Source organism: Lithobates pipiens, unplaced genomic scaffold (genome assembly GCF_037356315.1).
Source record: "Lithobates pipiens isolate NorthernLeopardFrog02 unplaced genomic scaffold, aLitPip1_a1.2 Scaffold_22, whole genome shotgun sequence".
Lineage (NCBI taxonomy): Eukaryota > Metazoa > Chordata > Amphibia > Anura > Ranidae > Lithobates > Lithobates pipiens.
The window spans coordinates 23,496,071-23,520,650 of record NW_027507784.1 but is presented as its reverse complement, the minus strand read 5'-3'; the positions used below and the strand labels follow the sequence as shown (position 1 = coordinate 23,520,650).

The 24,580-nt window shown below is 44.1% G+C and overlaps 1 protein-coding gene across 1 annotated transcript in view; it reads left to right on the top strand.

Moving 5' to 3' along the window:
• LOC143925629 (uncharacterized) overlaps positions 1-24,244 on the top strand; it is a 197,101-nt gene extending 172,857 nt beyond the window's left edge. Inside the window, exons 21-23 of the mRNA XM_077450096.1 lie at positions 2,690-2,961; positions 20,798-20,955; positions 23,960-24,244. Coding sequence (XP_077306222.1) covers positions 2,690-2,961; positions 20,798-20,955; positions 23,960-24,244 — 715 coding nt within the window. The remainder of the gene's footprint in view (positions 1-2,689; positions 2,962-20,797; positions 20,956-23,959) is intronic.
• Positions 24,245-24,580: the final 336 nt, after the last annotated feature.

Below are 24,580 nucleotides of genomic sequence, written 5' to 3'. Positions count from 1 at the left end.
CACCAGATTCTATCAGGTGGATGTCAGAGGGCAAGAGGATATCGCCTTCGGGCGCAGCGTACTGCGGGCTGCAGTTTAGGTCCTCCGGTCCCTGGCGGTCTATAATTATGATCTGTGTCTCCCTCCCCTCAATCTGAGCATTGCTATGGGACATCCCACTATGTAATGAAGCTCCTGTGTCCCGTGATGTATGAACAAGAAGATTCGATTTTTATACACAGCTTACCTGTAAAATCTTTTTCTTGAGAGTGCATCACGGGACACAGGGCTCCTGCCCCTCTTGGCTTTTACGTGGTTTCTTATTGCTTTGCTACAAAACTGAGGTGCCTCCCATAAGGTCAACCAGTGTTCAATCACCAGAGGTGCCTATATAACCCACTATGTAATGAAGCTCCTGTGTCCCGTGATGTACTCTCAAGAAAAGGATTTTACAGGTAAGCTGTATATAAAAATCCGATTTTTTTTTTACTCTTGCTGCTGACCTTGGTCTACGTTAAGTTACCTCAGATAGCAACAAAGTACATCTGACCAGGGTTTAGTATGTTAATAAGAAAATAGCATAATAATACCCCAAATATCTTTTTATTTGGTCCTCATGTGAATCTAAAATATACAAAATATGTAAAAAAACAAAAAAAACGAAATAGAAAATAAACGGAGAGGAAACGTTTTCAAAGTTATATTCTATCAAAAAGAAAAAAAAAAAAAGTAATAGCCTGTTAAAAGATATAAAAGGCTGCTTTGCTGCAATACTCAACTTAAATCCATAGCCGTTCCCAAAATAATTTTGCCACTAGACTAGGTTGAATGATGACCATCATCATTCAACCCAACTCCTCTGAGCCTATGCTGTCTTGAACCTGCCTCCAGCCTGTGACTGGACAGTGAACGAGAAGCAGCACATTCAAGACCTGCTGCCTCACCCACAAATGCATGCATGGAGACGCTCCTCAATACCTATTCGAGAAAATAAAACACTACACGCACGACCGCAGTCTTCGATCCTCTAACCAAAACCTCCTCCTTGTTCCCAAATCTCGGTACAAATCTAAGGGGCAATGGAGATTCGCTGTCCAAGGACCACAGCTATGGAACGCTTTACCAACCAACTTGAAGGAAAAATAAGAACAAAAAGATAGCAAGCTCACCCCATCCCCTACTTACCCAATCACCCACCCACTCATTATCTCCCCCCCCCCCCCCGTTTTTTTTTTCTTTTTTTCTCTTTTCTTTATACTTTATTTCTAATACGATTAAACTTAGTTAAAAAAGGGAGCTCACGTATGCAAACAGAATATGTGTATCATCCGTGAATTACCGTATATACTCGAGTATAAGCCGAGATTTTCAGCCTCTTTTTTGAGGCTGAAAGTGCCCCCTCGGCTTATACTCGAGTCACCGCTGTCTGACTGCTCGATCAGCGTATCGAGCAGACAGACGGCGGACATTAAAATTCAAAAGCCGCGCCTCCTTCTCCGCCTCCGCCTGTGATAGGCGGAACACTGAATTTCCCAGCAGTCAGTGTTCCGCCTATCACGGACATCCGTTCATTCTCATACTACGGACGAGTATGAGAGGATGTCCGTGATAGGCGGAACACAGGCTGCTGGGAAATTGAGTGTTCCGCCTATCACAGGCGGAGGCGGAGAAGGAGGCGCGGCTTTTGAATTGTAGAATGGCCGCCGAGAAGAGCGGCGATCCTGGAGCGGCGATCCATCGGCACGACACGGGACGGAGGAGGCACGGGACGGAGGAGGCACGGGACAGAGGAGGCACGGGACAGAGGAGGCACGGGACAGAGGAGGCACGGGACAGAGGAGGCACGGGACAGAGGAGGCACGGGACGACGGCGGCTCAGGACGGAGGCTTGGGACACAGGTAGGCTGGACACACACACAAGGCTGCACGGACACACACACACACACACACACACACACACACACACACACACACACACACACACACACGGATGGATGGATGGATACACACACACACACAGGGATGGATGGATGGATGAATACACACACACACACACACACACACACACACACACACACACACACACAGGGATGGATGGATGGATGGATACACACACAGGGATGGATGGACGGACACACACACAGGGATGGATGGATGGATGGACACACACACAGGGATGGATGGACGGACACACACACAGGGATGGACGGACACACAGGGATGGACAGCCATGTCTCACCCTCGGCTTATACACGAGTCAATAAGTTTTCCAGTTTTTTGGGGGTAAATTGGGGGCCTCGGCTTATATTCGGGTCGGCCTATACTCGAGTATATACGGTAATAATATTCTACCTATGATATACGAAAATCCTAAGGGTAGTAAATACTTCTCAAACATACAAGAATTGTATTCCATTTTTCTGTTCACTTAATAAAAATTTATGAAACAAAAAAAAATTATTGCATGTAATGATATATTAATCAATACAGAGCTACATTATGTTGTATCTTTTTATCTGCCTCTTTTAATATTTTATTTTTGAACTTTTTGGGCTTGTGCACATACAGCCCATTCATAAAGAGCAAATTATGAATAAGTTTTATTTCAGTCATTAGATTCTGAAGGTCATTGATAATAATGATATTGCACTGCCTTCTGCAGCAGATGGATCCTCATTTATACATGTTATGTTATGTTTTCTTTTTGCAGACCTATCCAAGTATCGAATTATAAAGTATATTTGGGCATGTACAGGCTGGATTTGACCAGCTCTCATACAGTTGTTGCCAGTGTGAGCAATATCATCGTCAATGGTAATTATATAGGCTCTGCAAGCCCTGGAGACATCGCCCTGATACGGCTGGCCTCACCTGTCAGCTACACTCAGTACATCAAACCAATCTGTCTGCCATCTTCCACCACCACCTTCCCCTGTGGTACGGAGTGCTGGGTGACCGGGTGGGGTGCAAGATATTCTGGAGGTGAGTCCATGAAATGATAAGCAAACGTGAGTTCCCTAATTTTCAATAGAAGTGTAGCACCCTCTAGTAGTGTGCTAGAGAGGATACAGTAGGTACATTTAAGCAGTCCTGGCTGGTAGCTTCCGAGAGCAGAAGATTGTATTATGTTGTCTGGCTGGTAGCTAGGCCTGTTTGTTTTCATCCTGGGCTGGAAGTGGCTCAGTGTAGTGCTAGGTGACTCACAGGTGGAATCACTAGGACCTCCTACTTCCTTCTAGAATCTTCTAGTGTTTTCTAGAAAGAGAGGCTGAAGGGGAGGTGGGACCACCTGGGGTAATCTAGGGAGCTCTGACAAATCCCCAGCTTAGATTGGCAGGGGGCAGGCAACCTTAAATACCCAGGGTCAGCCCAGTGTTGGGGAGTTGTCGGGTGGAAGAGCTGGAGTGAGAGAGTGTTGAGGCTGTCGGGGCTCTTGAGGTAGCTCACCAGTCTGGGGGGGGTGACCTTGGGCCTTGGGCTCTGATGCGGTAAAGACCGCCTTCACGAACACATGGAGAGGTCCTGGACCGGAGGCATAAGAGAGACCAAGGAGAGGACAGCGGGAGAGAGCACTGCTAAGAGACTCCAGGAAGGACAGCTGGTCGCAGCCAGGAAGGCTGGTGAGTGAGGCACGGTCAGGAGCACTGGGGAGGAACGCCTTCGTGGACTGGGAGCTTGCAGTCTGAGATGGGTCCAGAACCAGAAGAATGGACTGTGGTGAAAGAGGCAGCTGCAGTCAGGAGGGCTGGCAGGACCTAAAGAGGATTATCTGGGATCAGTAGCTATAGTTAGGGCAGCTAGCAAAAGGAAGTTTCAACTACACCATTGGGGCCCACAGCCCCAGCCTGCAAAGGGCATTTGCCAAGGCCTTGCTGAGTCAGTGTCAGGTCTAACCTACAAATTGTGCTAGCTGTTCCTGGGGAATCAAGTGAAGTATATATCAATAAATAGTGCACAAAATAATATAAATAACTAAATATAACTACTCAAAGCTCATTAGATCAAATTCACACCTTCTGCAGTGCAAAGCAATAACAATCCAATGCAATGTGAGTGATTGGGTACTCCGAACATAAAAAAATTAGGTGCATACAGTGAAAATGAATAGGTACTAAAAATTCAACAAAGTTCGAAATATGTTTCAATCCATAAAGTGCATATAGTGTCACAAAATATTAGTAAAAAAGAATCAATGTGTCTCTATCTATAACATCAACACAGTCCATATTCAATCATGCAATATGTGAATCCACACTGTACCATAAAATAAATTGACTCCGTGAGCAAACGATTGAATCCACCGGTGATCTTGTGTATCCTCAAAGTAAAGTGTCCACACAATGGCTACCTTACCTCACTGCTGTAAGGTAAACAGCATTTATTAATTCCATTAGTTACACAGTAGTTGTCAGCTGGTGTGAGTATTACAAGCAGGCCCCTCTAGGTGCTGAGCCATAAACCAAAGGACATATCCATAGGAAAAAACAAGAGGGAGCTCCAATGGTGAAGTATATATATTATCAGATTAAAACTTCATCATAAAAGGACATAGTCCTGGGTACTCACATTTATACACTTAATTCAAAGAATAGTATAAAACGAACGAGCTCCACAAACGAACGAGCTCCACGCTCGTACTCCGGACGTCACTTCCGGTATCCTCCTAAACCAATCCTACGCGTATCGTCACAGATCATGTGACTTCATCAGGGAATAAACATAGGAAGGGAACAGACGTTTAAATACCATCAACAATTAGCAGACATTTTCTTGTAGCCCACAGCACATAATACTAATGGCCATAGATTACAGCCGTGGCCATTATCTTGTAGCTCGTACCGCATACTAATGACCATGCACTGAGCCCACGGCCATTTTTTTGTAGATATTATGAACGTAATAGAGATAATTAACTAAACGAATGCCGACAGCCATTTTATCGTAGTCAGCACTGCTTGTAATACTCACACCAGCTGACAACTACTGTGTAACTACTGGAATTAATAAATGCTGTTTACCTTACAGCAGTGAGGTAAGGTAGCCATTGCACTCATTGTGTGGACACTTTACTTTGAGGATACACGAGATCACCGGTGGATTCAATTGTTTGCTCACGGAGTCAATTTATTTTATGGCACAGTGTGGATTCACATATTGCATGATTGAATATGGACTGTGTTGATGTTATAGATAGAGACACATTGATTCTTTTTTACTAATATTTTGTGACACTGTATGCACTTTATGGATTGAGACACATTTCAAACTTTATTGAATTTTTAGTACCTATTTATTTTCACTGTATGCACCTAATTTTTTTATGTTCGGAGTACCCAATCACTCACATTGCATTGGATTGTTATTGCTTTGCACTGATGCACTTTAGAAGATGTGCATTTGATCTAATGAGCTTTGAGTAGTTATATTTAGTTATTTATAGATATATACTTGTTTATCTATTTATTGCATTTAGTATTTACTGTGGAGCGCAGCACCACTTATTAATTTGTTACCATACACATCTAGGGGAGGGTTTGTACCCCTGCCGGTGTTTTGCTGCAACCTTAAGTTTCTTTTTTCTTCCTGTTGCTTATTCATTGCGGCACGAGGATAATCTATAATTACTAATCAAGTGAAGTGCTGGAGGGGACTAGTGGTAACGGTCTGCAGCAAGTGATGTGCTGGTGAAGTGAGGAGTGATAGGCTTCAAGCAAGTTTGTGTAGGAGGAAGCTAAAGGAGTATATACCAGGAGTGTACATAATTATCCAAAAACTAATTACCGTTTCTATTGATAAACACTGGGCATCCCATATCTCCCATCCCCATCCAAGTTATAACCCTGAGGCCGCGTACACACGGGCGGATTGTCTGCCCAACTAAGTTCGTCAGACAATCTGACAGACAGTCCGTCCAAACTTTTGAATGAACGGACTTGCCCACACACGGCACTTTTTGAGCGGACTAATACAGCGGACTAAGTTCGCCATACAATCCGCTCAACTTTTGAAATGAACGGACTCGCCCACACACGCGGAGGAAAGTCCGCTCATTTGGAGCGCGTCTCCAGGTAGGCGGGGCCCGCGAAGGAGACTTCGCGGGCCCCGCCGCCTGGTATGAACTTAAAGGGGAACCCCAACGCCGAAAAAAATCGGCGTGGGGGTTCCCCCCAAGTCCACAACAGACCCTTGTACGAGCACGCTACCCGGCCGGCCAGGAAAGGGGGGCGAGCGAGCGAGCGCCCCCCCTGAGCCGTACTAGGCCGTGTGCCCTCAACATGGGGGGTGCCTTGGGGAAGGGGGGGCCGTGCGCCCCCCCCCACCCCAAAGCACCTTGTCCCCATGTTGATGAGGACAAGGGCCTCTTCCCGACAACCCTGGCCGTTGGTTGTCTGGGTCTGCGGGCGGGGGTTTTATCGGAATCCGGGAGCCCCCTTTAATAAGGGGGCCCCCGGATACCGGCCCCCCACCCTATGTGAATGAGTATGGGGTACAATGTACCCCTACCCATTCACCTGTGAAAATAAGTACAAAAAAAAATACAACACAGGGTTAAAATATTTTATTGCACAGCTCCGGGGGTCTTCCGTCTTCGGGGGTCTTCTCGCCGGACTCCTCCGCTATCTTCTTGTAGCTCTTTTACTAGCGGAGGAGTCCGGCTTTCTTCCTCCCCGCCGCCGGCCTCTTCTCCCGACTTCGGGGGTCTTGTCCCCCTCTTCGGTTCTTCTGCCGGGCCACCGCGCCTTCTTATAGCTCTTTTAGAGGCAGTGGCCCGGTCTTCTGTCGCCGCTGTCGCTGTCGTCGCCGCCGCCTTCCGTTCTTGTTCTTCTTCTTCTTCTTCCGCAGGAGATGTTTCCTCGACGATCTCTCCGGCCGGAATGCCAGAGCCGCGCTGCGCGCCCACTTATATAGTGACAATGGGGCGGTGTCACATGGTATATGTCACATGGGTTGGGGTCACATGGTGACCCCGCCCCCTTACGATGTCATAGTCCTCATGTCACATCAACCCATGTGACCAGCCCATGTGACATATACCATGTGACACCGCCCCATTGTCACTATATAAGTGGCTGCGCAACGCGGCTCTGGCATTCCGGCCAGAGAGATCGTCGAGGCAACATCTCCTGGGGAAGAAGAAGAAGAAGAAGAAGAAGAAGAACGGAAGGCAGCAGCGACAGCGGCGACAGAAGACCGGGCCACCGCCTCTAAAAGAGCTACAAGAAGGCGCGGTGGCCCGGCAGAAGAACCGAAGAGGGGGACAAGACCCCCAAAGTCGGGAGAAGAGGCCGGCGGCGGGGAGGAAGAAAGCCGGACTCCTCCACTAGTAAAAGAGCTAAAAAGAAGATAGCGGAGGAGTCCGGCGAGAAGACCCCCGAAGACGGAAGATCCCGGAGCTGTGCAATAAAATATTTTAACCCCGTGTTGTGGTTTTTTTTGTACTTTTTTTCACAGGTGAATGGGTAGGGGTACATTGTACCCCATACTCATTCACATAGGGTGGGGGGCCAGTATCCGGGGGCCCCCTTATTAAAGGGGGCTCCCGGATTCCGATAAGCCCCCCGCCCGCAGACCCCGACAACCAACGGCCAGGGTTGTCGGGAAGAGGCCCTTGTCCTCATCAACATGGGGACAAGGTGCTTTGGGGTGAGGGGGCCGCGCGGCCCCCCTTCCCCAAGGCACCCCCCATGTTGAGGGCACGCGGCCTGGTACGGCTCAGGAGGGTGGTGGCGCTCGCTCGCCCCCCTTTCCTGGCCGGCCGGGTAGCGTGCTCGTACAAGGGTCTGTTGTGGACTTGGGGGGAACCCCCACGCCGATTTTTTTCGGCGTTGGGGTTCCCCTTTAAGTCCATACCAGGCGGCGGGGCCCGCGACGTCTCCTTCGCGGGCCCCGCCTACCTGGATACCCGCTCGAAATGAGCAGACTTTTCTCCGGGCGGGAAAAGTCCGCTCATTTCGAAAGTACAGCGGACTGGCACACACACGGGCGGACTGTCCGCTCAAACCAAGTTTGAACGGACAATCTTACAGAAATTCCGTAAGGCCGCGTACACACGCGGGGACTGTTCGCTCAACCTTGTCCGCTGAAGAGTGTTTCGGCGGACAGTCCGCTCGTGTGTGGGCTTTCAGCGGACAGTTTCAGCGAACAGTCTGCTGAACAAAGTTTTTCGGAATTTCCGAAAAACTGTCCGCTGAAACCTTGTTGCAGTGGACAGTCCCCTCGTGTGTAGGCTTGTTCGACAAACTAAGTTGCGCGCATGCTCAGAAAGGATTTTCACGGCGAAGGTTGCATTGCAGTGTGTAGGACGTCGTATTTTTCGTCCCGTCGTACGTGCCGTTCGCGTCATCGCGCAAGTTTCAGGGAACTGTTCGTTCGTCGTGTGTAGGCAAGTCCGTCCATGCTAATTTTGAGCGGACTGTCCGCTCAAACTGTTTGACGAACAAAGTTGAGCGAACAGTCCCCGCGTGTGTACGCGGCCTCAGACTTTGTTCGTCAGACAGTCCGCTGAAAAAGTCCACTGAAGCCCACACACGAGCGGACTGTCCGCTGAAATGTGTTTCGGCGGACTAAGTTGGGCAGACAGTCCGCCCCAGTGTACGCGGCCTGAATAAAAAAAGAAAAAAAAGTTAATGATAGGCATCAAGCAAGTTTGTGTAGGAGGAAGCTAAAGGAGTATGTACCAGGAGTGTACATAATTATCCAAAAACCAATTACCGTTTCTATTGATGAATACTGGGCATCCCATATCTCCCATCCCCATCCAAGTTATAACCCTCAATTAAAAAAATAAAATAAAAAAAAGTTAATTGACTGGTTTCTGTCTCGGAGTGTCTGAGAGTGAATGCAGGGCTGGGCAGGGTAACAGACAAACCACAAGTCTCAGCAGCCCCTACGGGGGTACTGCTACTCAAGTAAGCCAGGTCTGTCATTTACACCCAATACATCATGTTAATTAATGATGGGCAAATCTACCCAGGTTCGATTCACAAGGGGTTTTTTGGGTTCTGTATAAAATCCATGAAACCTGAACTTAACATTGAATACTATTGAAGTCTTTAGGGGAAGGGTAAATCTTGATGCTAAATTCTGGCCATGGTCATGGCTTATAGGCAAGGTATTGTCAAAAGGGCATGAGGAGATCAACGCTGCCATGTGGGATATTTTAATAAAGCAAAAAAAAAATGAAAAACATTGAATACCATACAGCGGGGAGAGGGTCCTTTTAATGCAATTTTAAGGGAGATACAAACAAAACCACCATTTTTTTGTAGATTACAAGCTAGGGATTAGGGAGTAGGGATGGGCTTCAGGTTTGGGTTCACATAAGCCTGATAAGAACCCAAGTCATTTGAAGTTCGGGAAAAAGGTGAACTAATTGGGCCATTTGCTGCAGTATTAAGCCTTTGTGTGTAGCAACCGATTACCACATTCTACTTCCTGGCCTGTGAACTGTGGTCACGTGACTCAATGGACCAATAATGAGGTTTTTCATATGGACAAGACCCTGCCCTATAAAAGCCAGGATCCCCAGCAGCCATTTGTCAGTGTGTCAGAGAGACCTGGAATAGATAGGGAAAACTGACTGGCAGGGCTGTCTTTAATATTGATTGGACCCCTGGGCAAACATTTTCTTGGGCCCCCTCACTTCCATGCACGCTCTCCCCCTGCTCTGAGAAAATAAATAGCAGCTAGACTCAAAATCACAATAAGAAAAAATAAGATTGCGCTATGGACAAATTTACCTGTTCACTAGACAAGTTTGAAATACAATAAAGTGAACTATGAGGGGTTAAAGCTGCCTGTGCTTGAAACCTATCCCTCTAAATGGGAATAGGCTGGAAATCTGAAAAGTAAGTTGAGCTTTGGCGCTAAAACCTTATTAGTGTACTAAAAATATGAATGCTAATACTCTGCAAGGTTAAACGAAACCTAATGTAGAAATTTCCCAAACTACACTATATGCGTAATATTAAACAAATTGCGTGAGATGAAAAAATGTGAATGAAATGTGTGTCTGTTATCTTACAACATAAACATGCACAAGTGTAGTGAAAAATACAGTTAATCTATCACAACTAAAAATATATATATATATATAACAACTAAAAATATGGGTGCTTTAGTGAAAAGTGCTTTTGCTCACATATGTGAGCCAATGATTATGCTCCAAAAGTGACAATCAGAAAAGTATTGTGAAAATACCAATTAAAAACACCAAAAAAATCATATAATGTCCAATTAAAAATATTTTATAATGTCCAACTAAAAATATTGGTTCAAAGTCGCATCATCTAGTTGCTGTAAAAACGCATAAAACTTTTGTCAGATAAGGAAGGTGAAGCAAGGTGACTGGTGTAAAAGGGTTGGATTCCTTTCCGGTGCGCCACTCTGTGTTAGAGAAGAAATATATATATGCGCTCACCAGACATCAAACCCTCAATGGGTTAACCAAGCAGTCACAGTATGAGCCACTGTGCAGCTCTCTCAGGGCTCTGCCTCCGCTGTGATGTGGAGATATTTTGCACTCTTCCTTCCGTGAATGATCCGTTTAGCGTTTATGCATAAAGGGAAACAGAAGTACAGCCATAGTGCAATACTGTTGTATAAACGTACTTGTTTATTAAAATCAGGTTACTCACAAAATCCGAAAAGACAAATCGCTATGAAATTGGTTGCGCCGGCGTTACTGCTTGAATAGCAGTGTAAGGTGCACGTCCTAGGCCACGCCCTACGCGTTTCGTCAGAGCGACGTCATCTGGAGGGTTTGATGTCTGGTGAGCGCATATATATATTTCTTCTCTAACACAGAGTGGCGCACCGGAAAGGAATCCAACCCTTTTACACCAGTCACCTTGCTTCACCTTCCTTATCTGACAAAAGTTTTATGCGTTTTTACAGCAACTAGATGATGCGACTTTGAACCAATATTTTTAGTTGGACATTATAAAATATTTTTAATTGGACATTATATGATTTTTTTGGTGTTTTTAATTGGTATTTTCACAATACTTTTCTGATTGTCACTTTTGGAGCATAATCATTGGCTCACATATGTGAGCAAAAGCACTTTTCACTAAAGCACCCATATTTTTAGTTGTTATATATATATATATATTTTTAGTTGTGATAGATTAACTGTATTTTTCACTACACTTGTGCATGTTTATGTTGTAAGATAACAGACACACATTTCATTCACATTTTTTCATCTCACGCAATTTGTTTAATATTACGCATATAGTGTAGTTTGGGAAATTTCTACATTAGGTTTCGTTTAACCTTGCAGAGTATTAGCATTCATATTTTTAGTACACTAATAAGGTTTTAGCGCCAAAGCTCAACTTACTTTTTAGACTCAAAATCAGTTTACTGAATCAGATCAGGCATCAATTGTGATTGGTTGCGAGAGGTTATAGTGTATCATTGTACGCTGTATCACTGACTGGCTGCTAGAGGTTACAGCACACATTATGGCTCACTGTTTATTTTATAGCGGGACAGCACATGATTTCTGCTTGTTGTTTGACTGTACATCAAAACTGCTCACTAATTGATTGCTAGAAGTTACTGGACATCTATACCACTGACTAATTGGTTGCTAGAGGTTGCTGCACATTATTACTGCTCACTGATTGGTTCCTAGAGGTTACTGCATATCCTTACAGTTCAATGATTGGTTGCAAGAGGTAATGCAAAGCATTACTGCTCACTAATTGGTTGCTAAAGGTTACAGCACATCATCTCTTCACTGCCTGCACACCATGGACTGGGGAGGTGCGGGGCCCATCAATAGACACAAAACTCCTAGGAATCCTAGAACTCCTGGGATCAGTGGCAATGCTGGGGGAGGGGGGGTGTGATCAGTGGAAATGCTGGGGGGTTGATCGGATCAGTGGCAGTGGTGTGGGGATGGGATTAGTTAGGAGGCAGTACACTGTGACAAATTTGGAATCATGTAGAGCAAAGCTGGAAATCTTTGACAACTATATAGTGGGGGATTCTACCAATGTAATAGGGAATTTACAATGACCACCGATTTGAGGGGGGATTTACACTGACCACAAATGCTAGGGGGAATTTGCACTGTCCACCATGTAACGGGGGATTTTATGCCACCCACCAATATAGAAAATAGGGATTTCTACACTGACACCAATGTAATACAAGCATTTACACCAACCACCAGTGTAAGTGGGAATATAGAATGACCTCCGTGTAAGGGGGGATTTACACTGACAACCATTGTCGAGGAGATTTGCACTAACCACCAATGTAAAGTGACACTTCTACATTGACCACCAATGTTAGGGAGGATTTACACTGACCACCAGTGTAAAGGCAATTCTGTACCACCAAAGTAAAGGGAAATGTACACTTATCACCAATGTTATGAAGAATTTACACTGACAACCAATGTAATGGGAAATTTTTCATCAACAGCAAATAAAGGGGATCTCTACACTGGCCACTAATGTAAGGGGGATTTACACTCACCACCAATTTAAATGGGGCTTCTACATGGACCACCAATGTAAGGGAGGATTTGAAACTGACCACAAATGCAAGTTTGGATTTTTTTAAAGATTACCAATATAAAGGGGAGTTTCTACACTTGCCACTAATGTAATTGGGATTTTCACTGACCACTAATGTAATAGGAGCATTCATAGTAACCACCAATGTAAAGAGGGATTTACACTGACCACCAATGTAAGGAAGACCTTCACACTGGCCACTAGTGTCAATGAAAGGATTGTACACCAAGCCCCAATGTAATGAGAAGACTTACACTGACCACCAATGTAACTGAGACATTTAGCCTGTGTTCACATTTGTGTGTGTTGGGAAAGCATGCAAAATCGCTTTCCTGACACCACAGAAATGTGCTTTAGCAGATACGCAGAAGTGCCATTAATTGCTAATGATACCCTTATGCATCGGCAGAGATGTGCATATTCACATGCACCATGTTCTTTTGAAGAAGGGTTCCACCTCCAATTTGCTTACCTTTGCAGAACAGGCTGATGTTCGGCTTAATGACTATAATTTGGTGGCAGGACTTTCAAGCATGCCCCTTTACCTACCCAGTGGGCAGCATTCAACAGAAGTAATGATAGCTATGACCTCAGGGGGACATGATATACATATGAATGCCACCTCAATAGAGTGTTTTCAGGAATATATAGTTGCTGTTTTACTACACAGTGCTGAACAGTGCAACACCCAGTTCTATATTGTGCCACATGAAAGTGAATTGTAGAACAATGAGCTACTTAGTGTGCCCTCTAATTGCTACATTAGTGTTAGTTACAGTGCGGTGGACTACATATTTTTGTGAATCCCTTTTAATAGACCCAACATTATTTTCTAGAATTATCATTTTGTGTATAGTTAAAACTCTATTGCTCTTTAGCTGCTGCACCCCCCTTGCAGTCTTCTTTTTTTTCTTTTTTTTTTTTAGGTGTTTTATTGTTTTTTATTTCTAATTTTGATATGCTTTTTTTCACTTGCAGTTGGACTATAAGACAAAAGTAAAATATCTGGCAGTTAATGTTTTTATATCTGGGGTTTTTGGTTTAGTGATTAAAAGTTGGGGTTTAGTGGCTTGAGTCTTACTTTTTATTTTTTCAAGAAAGGTATATTCATGTTCATTAGTGGGAACTTGTTCTAACACAGGTCAAGCTGCCCCCCCCTTTTTTTTTACAACATATCACTGTATACTACTGGGGTACAGTTTAGTGCATCCAAATCACCAAATTGTTGATTGCACCAAAGCACCACATTCTTAATCCCCCTAATATCATAGTTGCTAAGAAGTTTAGGTAATCCCCTGCATTTTCAATGTCAGGCAGGCCTAAAGGGAGATGCAAAGGTTCTGCATGCGCACTAGTAGAGGGCGATCAGGTTCTGCAGCTGCAAATTAAAAAAATGCTCCAAAATCATATGATTCACTCTACATAGGGCAGACCACGTAGACTATTGGATGTTCAGGCCTGGCCATTGGATTGAACGCAATACTTTCTCATATTTCTCAATAAAACCTACTTGGTCTCTCATCTGTCTAGTAGAACAGTTTAGGCATTCTAATTTCAATGTACTGATATAAACCGGCATTTTGTACCTCTGAAAGAAAGCTTACTTAACTAAACTGAGTCTGTACAATATTTGTGTCTTTTCTCCGTGAAATATTACACTCTAGTTTTGATTTATAGATTAAAATATGCTTTGTCTCACCCTCTTAAACTACGGCCTACTAAAGCTGCTTACATAGTGTGCATGGTGTCTGTACAATATGTATGCTTATTGTCTCTGAAATAATACTCTCTAATTTTTATTATATGATAAAACCTGTTGGGTTTCTCTCTACTAATTTATGGCTGAACAAAGCTGTTTGCATACTGTCCACCGACTGCACAATATTTTTCACTATTGTTATGCCGCATACACATGATCCGACTATCCGGCAGACTTAGTCTTGCAGGCCAGAGTCCGCCTGACAATTCCATCGTGTGTGGGCTCCAGCAGACTTTTTCTTCCCAAAAGTCCAGCTTTCGAGCAGACAGTCCGCGCGTCTGTAAGCTGGTCCGCCGGACTTTCCAAATGAACGGACTTGCCCACACACGGACTAAAGTCCATTCATTTTGAACTAGAGAAGGAAGTCGATCTCGCCGCCTCCATCGGCAAGATTAACACCTTGCAAGCCCCGTCTCCTGGCATGGGTTTTAAGGGTAACCCCTATGGCAAAAAACGGCATGGGGTCCTCCCCAAAGTCCATACCAGACCCTTATTCGAGCACGCAGCCCGGCGGGCCAGGGAAGGGGGTGTGGACGAGCAAGCGACTTCGGGGGTCTTTTCCGACTTCTCCGTGCTTTCCGGTTATTATCGCCAGGCTCCTCCACTATCTTCTGCTCTTTTGCCACTCTTTTGCTAGCGGAAGAGACCGGCTTTCTCTTTCGTCGCTGTCCGGGGGTCTTCTTCCGACTTCATGGGTCTTCTCTTCTGACTTCTCCATGCTTTCTGGTTCTTATCGCCGGGCTCCTCCGCTATCTTCTGTTCTTTTACCGTTCTTTTGCGAGTGGAGGAACCCGGCTTTCTCCTTCGTTGTCGTCTCTGTCTTCTCCTTTTTCTTCTTCTTCTTCTGTTCTTCCGATGTTGACACGATGCTCTCTCCCGCTCTAATGCCGTTGACATGGTATGCGGCGACTTATATAGGCATCACCAGGGCAGGGTCACCGGGTCACCGGGTGATGTCACGTGGTGACCCCGCCCCTTATGACGTCACAGTCCCAGGGGATGCTGGGACGTTCTTCGTGAGTTCCTGGTATGGCTGAGACCTTGAAGGACAGACATGTGCCCCATGTCGCCGTAATGGTAGAGATTTTGTCTAATAAGGTATAGATCAGCTCCTCCATCTCTGCAATTCGATTAATCCGGTTGGTCCATTCAGACAAGGTCGATCACCAATGAATTGGTACGCACATCCTAGCCGCATTGATCATATGTAACGTGATCAATTTGTGGTATCGTTTTTTAGGTATCTCAGATAAGTGTAAGAGATGCTATGCCGGAGAATACTCTAGCGGGAGAGAGGACACCTTTGTTACAATTTCGTGGACTGAACATTTTATTTTTGCATAGGGACAAGGTGGTATATAAGCCAAGAATTTTATTTTTGTTAAACTCAGCAGGGCTGAAAGAAAAAATAAAACCTGACAGCTCAGGAAGAGCCGCTGTACTAACTATCTATCTACTGTATGTTAGTACAGCAATCTCCTCTACTGTTCTATTGTTTTCTGACAGGGGGGTACCCCCTTCCTCACCAGAATACTCCGGTAAGCGCTCAGGAGCCGAACAGCAGGCCTTTTTTGGTAATGCCCTTTCCAGAGAAGCTACCCCGGCTGCAGTACACAAAGGCCGAATGTCGACCGGATTCTATTGGCCCTGTTGAAGCTGCCAGACATTTGGCCCATATGTATTAGGCTTAGGGGAGTGCCCAGGTTGCATTGCCATCTCTGCCTATGTTAGCTTTATCAAGACAGGAGCAAACTTTTCCTAGGTTGGGTCTTTAAACAGATGTTAATACACAAAAATATCCCATGGTTCCCCGTTAATTCCAAGCCAGGCCCTTACAGAGGCCTGCAGTCTACAGCCAGGGAAGATGGGAGCACAATCATCTTTCCTGCTCCTGAACCATACCCCGCAACATGCCCTCAACATAGGGAGAGTTCCTTGTCAAAGGGAACGCCTAGCAAAGCACCTTGTCCCCATGTTGTTGAGGGCAAGGGCATCTCCCCCACATCTCCCCCACATCTCTAAAATATCTCTAAAACAGCAGCTGTTATTAATCATATGTTAAATCTTTAAATATATGTAGCAATACAATTTCAACTATAGTTATAAACAGCATTACCACATTAACAGCGCTAATAATTACCTAATTAATTAAAAAACCTGTGTGAAAAAATTCATACACACTACTGAAGCTTATACAGTTAAAAAAGACACATAGTTCATAGAGTCCCCAAGAACGCAGTTCATAAAGTGCGAGAAGTGCTCCAGAAACCCACAAAGTTTATGGGAAATCCTTTTGGTGAATCCACACAACACCAAACAGGCAGAAGAAACCTTGTGCTCTGTGTGACCCCCTTTGGTTGTGCACTTACCCCCTCAAGGGTTAATATCAGGCGCTTCACAAATCACCCATTGTATTACTCAAACAGGTTGCCAGAGAATAAATGCAGGTAACGTGCCATCAAAATTATTCCTCAGCTGAAGGTTCACTCTCACCAGGATCTCATTTATAATTCAAATGGTCATGCGAAAAACACAAACACAAGAGGATCCATAGTTTAACCTGTTTAATAATTGAATCGCACTCCAAACACAATAAAAATCTGCTTACAATGTAAACACTTGACTCTTTACATAAAACATCATTCGTATGTGTCCAGCTATGATAAGTTAAGTCTCACCGCTACCCCGCTGAAGTTCATTAACAGGCAGTGGTGGTGAGTCCCAGGAAAACCTACGATAGCATGCAGACACAGGACAGCTGCATAGTCACGCCTATACGTGTTTCGTCATCACGTCTTCGTCAGTGGGAGTGGCTATGCAGATCAGCAGGTCCATTATATCGAGATACAGCAGAGCAGAGGAACACTCCTACTGCGCCGCCTCACGCACAATCTGAGCGCAGCAAAAGAAATCCAATGGTGCACACTTACAATATCAGTTACCATGCAACACCAATAAGATTATACTTATAAAAGATATTTAAAAGGCTACGGCGAGTACGTCCCCTCTACCAGACTGGTCACTAACGATACACAGCCAATATTCCAAGGCTAGTCACAAACACCATGCAGCGACAGTCACCAATCTGAGAAAACCAGGGGAACTACTAGGCTCATAACCATCCTCAAATTGATATCTAAAAAAAAAAAATTCATATTACATACAGTAATAAAATTACAATATTAGATTCATAAAACGACAATAGAGTTTAATAAATCACCCTATATACCTACAATAATAAATGGTTATAAATCAAGGATACCCAAAAATAAGAAAGGCGCATTATATTATAGACTCCTAGTAACAATACTAAAAAACCTTCTAGGAATTAATTGATTAGAACACCTCTGCATTCTCTTGAGAAGATAATACTAATAATGGGAAATGATATCCACACATCATTACCAAGGATAATATCTACGGTATATCCACCGGCGTACATAATTTGAGTGCATGCGAAACGCACATCTATAACTTCAGATCGCGGTGTCCACACACATCGCAACCCGTGTATGAGATTCACAGACACTCTATTCTCGCCTACACAATCCCTGCATTATGCGGCTAAAGATAAAAATAAAATAAAAGAAAATGAAATAAAATAAGACTAAATATAAATAAATGTAAAAAAAATAAAAATTAATGATCACTAATGAAACAATTTAGGTCAAGTTATATATTCATTCCATTCAGACTTAAAGTTTTGACAGTTCTCGTACGATATTACTACCCCTCCAGGCCGGGTGAATCTTATCGATTCCCCAGAATTTCAGACCACTAGGGTCCCTACCATGCTTTTGTCTGAAATGGAGGGAAACACTGTGATCCTTATAGCCAATTGAGATGTTATAAATATTCTCAGAGACCCTCTTTGTTATGCCGCATACACGCGGTCAGAGAATCCATCGGAATGTGTCTCATCGGACAGTGTCGTCAGTGTCGTCAGATAATCCGACTGTGTGTGGTATGCATCGGACCGATTCCGTCCGAATCTCCGTCGGACCCAATTTTCCAACATGTTGGAAATATTTCCCGACCAACTGGGCTGGTCGGACCTAATCCGATCATGTGTAGAGAATTTTGAACGGACCAAGTGCCACGCATGCTCAGATCAAATTCCTACATCAAAGCTATTGGCTACTAGTCTGAATGTAGTCCCATCGTAACGAAATTTCGGACAAGATCCAACGGACAAAATCCAACGGGCAAAATCTGACGGATTTGGTTGTGGAAATCTCCGACCGTGTGTACAGGGGCTAAGAGTTCTTTTAGTTCTACCGATGTACATTAACCCACATGGGCACTCCAAAGTGTACACAACGTGGGTAGACATGCACAAAATGAATTCTTTTATCTCAAAATCTCTTGCATTGGCTGTAGATCTAAATCGACTCAAACCCCTCAGGTGGGTATGGACTTGCCGACAAGATTTACATTTACGGCATAAAAACCTGCCCGATCCCAAAACATCTGTGGGCGGGCAGGAGAGTCTAGTTCTTTTTTTACCACCCTATCGCCAAAGGATTGTGTTCTTTTGTAAATAAAAGGGGGAGTTGCAGGGATCACGTCCTTTAATACACGATCCAACCTCAAAATGTCCCAATGTTTCTTAAAAATAGCCTCAACCTCCTTATACTGTTCATGGAAGGTGCTAATGAAGCCCCATTCCTGTTTCGTATCCTGTGCTCTCACCTTTGGCTGGAGACATACTTCCTGAGGGGTGTCTATTACCTCCTTTATAACTCGATCCAAACGTTCAGGATCGTACCCCTTTTCCAAAAACCTGTTCTTAACCATTTGTGCCTGCAAAAGATAGTCAGTATCTCGGCACAACAAATATGCAAGAATTGGCCTTTAGGGATATTCCGTAGCCATAAGGGGTGATGACCACTATTGATAGGAATATAACCATTCCAGTCAGTTGGTTTGAAATAGGCCATAGTCTGGAGGGAACTTTGTCCCTTCATTATCATTACGTCCAAATAAAGTATACACTCATTACTCCACCTGAACTCAAGTTTGATATTATTTCTAAATAATATCAAATCAAATCAAATAATATCAAATAATTATTTCTAATATTGTAGAGGTTAACCCCCTACAATAAAAGAAACACATAACGTCACACCTAACCCCTACACTGCCCCCTAGTGGTTAACTCCTTCACTGCCAGTGTCATTTACACAGGAATCAGTGCATTTAAAGAGGGATTCCACCTAACAAAAAAAATATTAAAAGCCAGCAGCTATAAATACTACAGCTGCTGACTTTTAATAAATGGACACTCACCTGTCCCGGGGTCCAGCGATGCCGGCAGCCGAGGCCGATCGATCGCTCGGCTCTCGGCTGCTGTCGTCACCATTCTAGGTGAAGGAATCAGGAAGTGAAGCGAATCGGCTTCACTTCCCGGTTCCCTACTGCGCATGCGCGAGTCCCGCAGTGCAATAGGAATTCTCCGCGCTGTCTGCTGGGACCCGTGTGTGTCCCAGCAGACAGCGCAGCAGGGCAGGAAATGGCATAGACTCCCACGGGAGTCTATGCCCGGAAGTGGGTGTAAATACCTGTCTTTGACAGGTATCTCCACCCCCCCTCCCCCCTGAAAGGTGCCAATTGTGACACCGGAGGGGGGGAGGGATCCGATCAGCGGAAGTTCCACTTTAGGGTGGAACCCCGCTTTAAATAGCACTGATTGCTGTATAAATGACAATGGTTCCAAAAATGTCCGATGTGTCCGCCATAATGTCGCAGTCACAATAAAAATCGCTGATCGCCGACCATTACTAGTAAAAAAATATATATTAATAAAAATGCTATAAAAATATCCCCTATTTTGTAAATGCTATAACTTTTGCACAAACCAATCAATAATCGCTAATTGCGATTTTTTTTTACCAAAAATATGTAGAAGAATACGTATCGGCCTAAACTAAGGAAAAAATAGTTTTTTCTTTTTATATATATTTTTGGGGGATATTTATTATAGCAAAAAGTAAAAAATAGTGCATATTTTTTTTTCAAAATTGTCGCTTTATTTTTGTTTATAGCACAAAAAATAAAAACCGCAGAGGTGATCAAATACCGCCTAAAGAAAACTCTATTTGTGGGAAAAAAAAAGGACGTCAGTTTTGTTTGGGAGCCACGTCGCACGACCGCGCAATTGTCAGTTAAAGCGACGCAGTGCCGAATCGCAAAAAGTGCTCCGGTCTTTGGCCTGCAAAATGGTCCGGGGCTGAAGTGGTTAAATAGCGCTATACCAAAATGAATGAAACGTTGTTACCATGCATCCTTTGTTGCTTGATTTTGCACACTTTAGCAAGGTGAATTGGGGAGGAGATAACAATTAATGGCACTGCAGTCCTTCTGCAAAAAAAAAGATGCACATTTTTTGTGTGGCACGAGAAACCGTGCGATTTTCAGTGCGATCCTACAATGCACACGTGTGAATGGAACATAACGGTGATCAGTCTATGTGTAGCCTTGCCAAGAACGGCCATTAATCATCTTCTTGTCTGTGTTTTATCACCAGGAAGTTCACTTTCATATCTGGCCCTCCAGAAGGTCATGGTTCCTCTAATAGACCGCAATACATGTCAAAAAATGTATAACAATGCAGGAGGTAACAGCATTATCCAGAATGATCAGATCTGTGCCGGCTACAAGGAAGGGGGGAAGGACTCCTGCCAGGTGAGTGACACCAAGATCATTCCAACATGGTTCACCTTTAGGATCTCTTTACAGGAAGCGGAAGCAATGCATGACATCAGTTAAAGTCTATTTTTTTTTTTTAATAAAAAAAAAAGAGGTTATTCTTGCCTTCTCTGTTACCCGGTAACAACAAGGAGGAAGCCGTCACATTTCTCAGTGGTAGTAATACCAATGCTAAATACTTCACTTTACAGCTGGAGGTTAATTTGGCAAAACCCCTATTTATTCAGCCAAACACCTATTCATTCGGCAATTTGTACAAATTTCCCCATTGGCTGCACACAGTGCGGAAGTCTCCCACATCGTGTTTTCCCTGCTGGTCGATTGTTCTTAGCCTGTAAATTCTCATGATCAAGTGGTCTTAAAGTGATTGTTATTTTTATAGAACAAAAAAAAAATTTACAAACATGTTATGCTTACCTGCTCTGTGCAGTGGCTTTGCACAGAGCAGCCCCGATCCTCCTCTTCTCGGGTCCCTCACTGGTGTTCCTGGCCCCTCTCTCCTGTTGAGTGCCCCCCGCAGCAATCAGCTTGCTATGGAGGCACCGGAGGCGAGTCGCAGCTCCCCTTGCCCATTCAGACACAGAGCTGAAGCTAGAGGCGATTCAGTTCGCATTGTGCGCTATACAAGTATTTCATTCATTCATTCATTCAGCTGCTGCCCGCCTCTCTCTCTTTCTCTGTCTCGATTGGCTGACTGACTTTAATTGACAGCAGCGAGAGCCAATGGTGCCACTGCTGTGTCTCAGCCAATCAGGAGGGGGAGTCTCAGGTGGCTGAGACACTCATGGACATCGCTTGACAGAGATGGGGCTCAGGTAAGTATGAGGGGGTGCTGGGGCACCTGCTGCACACAGAAGGCTTTTTTATCTGAGTGCATAGAATGCAATAAGATAAAAAACCTTCTGACTTTACAACCTCTTTAACCACTTCAGACCCGGACCATTTTGCTGGCCAAAGACCAGACCACTTTTTGCGATTCGGCACTGCGTCGTTTTAACTGACAATTGCGCGGTCGTACGACGTGGCTCCCAAACAATGCTTGATTTTCTAATAAGTCCTGTATTTACTCCAGTCCACTCCCTCAGTCACCAGACCCGACTCCGTCTCCTCCTCTAAAAAGATTCAGGAATGCCTTGTGACTCCGACACAAAAGGGATAAGCTGATTGGCTCATCCATGGCCCAATCGAAAAATAAAGATTCGAGAACATGAAATTATGATCATACATATTAAGATACACTTATGCCACGTACACACGATCAGAATTCTCGTTGGAAGAAGCTCTGATGGTTTTCCCGACGGAATTCCGCTCAAGCTGTCTTGCCTACACACGGTCACACCAAATTCCGATAGTTTAGAACGCGATGACGTACAACACGTACGACGGGACTAGAAAAAGGAAGTTCAATAGCCAGTAGCCAATAGCTTCTGTCTCGTAGTTGAATCTGAGCATGCGTGATTTTTTGGCGTGTCGGAATTGCATACACACGATCGGAATTACCGATAGAAAGTTTTTCCTTCGGGAAAATTGAGAACATGCTATCAATTTTTGGCTGGTGGAAATTCGGACAGCTAAATTCTGATGGAGCGTACACACCGTCGCATTTTCCGATGAAAAGCTCTCATCTGTCTTTTTCTGGCCGGAAATTACACTGCATTACACTGTCCATTCAAAAGAATGATGCGAGAACACGAAGTACCGAAATTACGAACAGACGAAGAAACAAAATTACAAACACACGAATGAAAATAATACGAACATATGAGATTACGAACAAAGGATTGAAAATACGAAATGTAAATTATTTGTTTTAGATGTCATTTTCTTTTTACTGTTTTCGAAGTTTCGTATTTTTCGTAAGATTGTCCGTTCGTAAGTTGGTATTTTTGCATGTTCGTTATTTTGCTTATTCGTAATTTCATAATTTTCGCATTTTGGTTCTTTCAGCTATTCAGATGTTCGAATTGATCCGAATGTACGAATACTAAGAAATTCATACAAAAATCCATTCATTATGAACCAAATCGCACATGTCTATTACAAACCCTCTATGTTCCATTCCCCATTTACATAACACTCTCCCACACCCCATTCCCCCCTTCCCATCCTATTCCTTTGACTCTATCACTAAGTACCAAAATGTCAAAAAGTAGGACCTTCACATTTAAAGCTGGAGGAAACCCAGTTTCAAAAAACACTTACATTCCTGGCATGCCGGAAATGCTAACTTTCACATTGGTTGTGCTCTCAACCAAACTTTCAAACCATCCAATGGCTGGTTTTATATCTAATCACATGTGCAGCATTATGGCAGCTGAAGAATCATTAGAGGCCAAGATGGCAGCTTCCTTGACTGAAAATGATAGAAGAAACTAACACTTGTACCCATGTATGCTCTGTGGTTCCATCTGCTGACCCCCATCATAACTGTGCTGGGTAGGGATGTAGAAATTGACTAGAGCAGGGGGTCTTAAACTGGTGGCCCTCCAGATGTTGCGAAACTACAAGTCCCATCATGTCATTGCCTTTGGGAGTCTTGCTCTTAACTGTCAGCCTTGCAATGCCTCATGGGACTTGTAGTTTTTCAACAGCTGGAGGGCCACCAGTTTGAGACCTCTGGACTAGAGGAACCACAGAGCAGGGCAGGGGACCAATCATGTGACACACCTCTAAGTATATTAGATGTGAAAAGGCTATTGCTCCGCAATCAGAAGAACGTATGGCAGGGTGGGTGAGTGTAACTCCTCTTTCTTTGCGGGTCCTGATTTTGTACCTTTTTTTTTTACTTGCCAACAAAGTTGTTATAAGTAAATGAAAATGTACTTCTTAAAGGTTTTGGTGCAGGGCCAATTCTGTACCCGTTTTCTGAGTGCCGAACTAATTTGTGTAATTATACATTCATGGAAAGACCGAAACATTTTCCTGATTCATCCTGAACAGATAGATGTTGGTGCAGCTGATGATTATTTATGTCTTACAGGGTGACTCAGGAGGACCTCTGGTGTGTAAAGTCCAGGGCGTATGGTACCAGGTTGGAGTTGTGAGTTGGGGAAAAGGATGTGCCTCCCCCAACTACCCCGGGGTGTACACACTGGTGACGGCCTACCAAGACTGGATCAGCAGGAACCTGGACGTTACTTTCAATTATGTGTCAAATATCCCTAAACCAACGAGGACATGTGGAGGAAGTCCTTCACTAGCATCCAGCTTCTCACACCATCTCTGGATGATCCTGGTTCCAACTATTCTTCTGACACTAATATAACCAAAATACAGCCATCTCTGCTGATGTAGACAGGCATGGAGATCGTATACTTTGCATAGAATACACCAAATCGTATGGAGGGAAGAATCGCAAAAAAATGTGTTTGAGCTCACACATGATTGGATGTGTTAAGTAAATAGCATGGACTAAGTAAAATAAAAACACTTTACAAAATTAGCATGTTCTACACCAGGGATCCTCAAACTATGACCCTCCAGCTGTTGCAAAACTACACGTCCCATGTGGCACTGTAAAACGCTGACATTCACAGACATGACTAGGGCATGATGGGAATTGTAGTTCCTGAACAACTGGAGGGCCGTAATGTAAAGACCC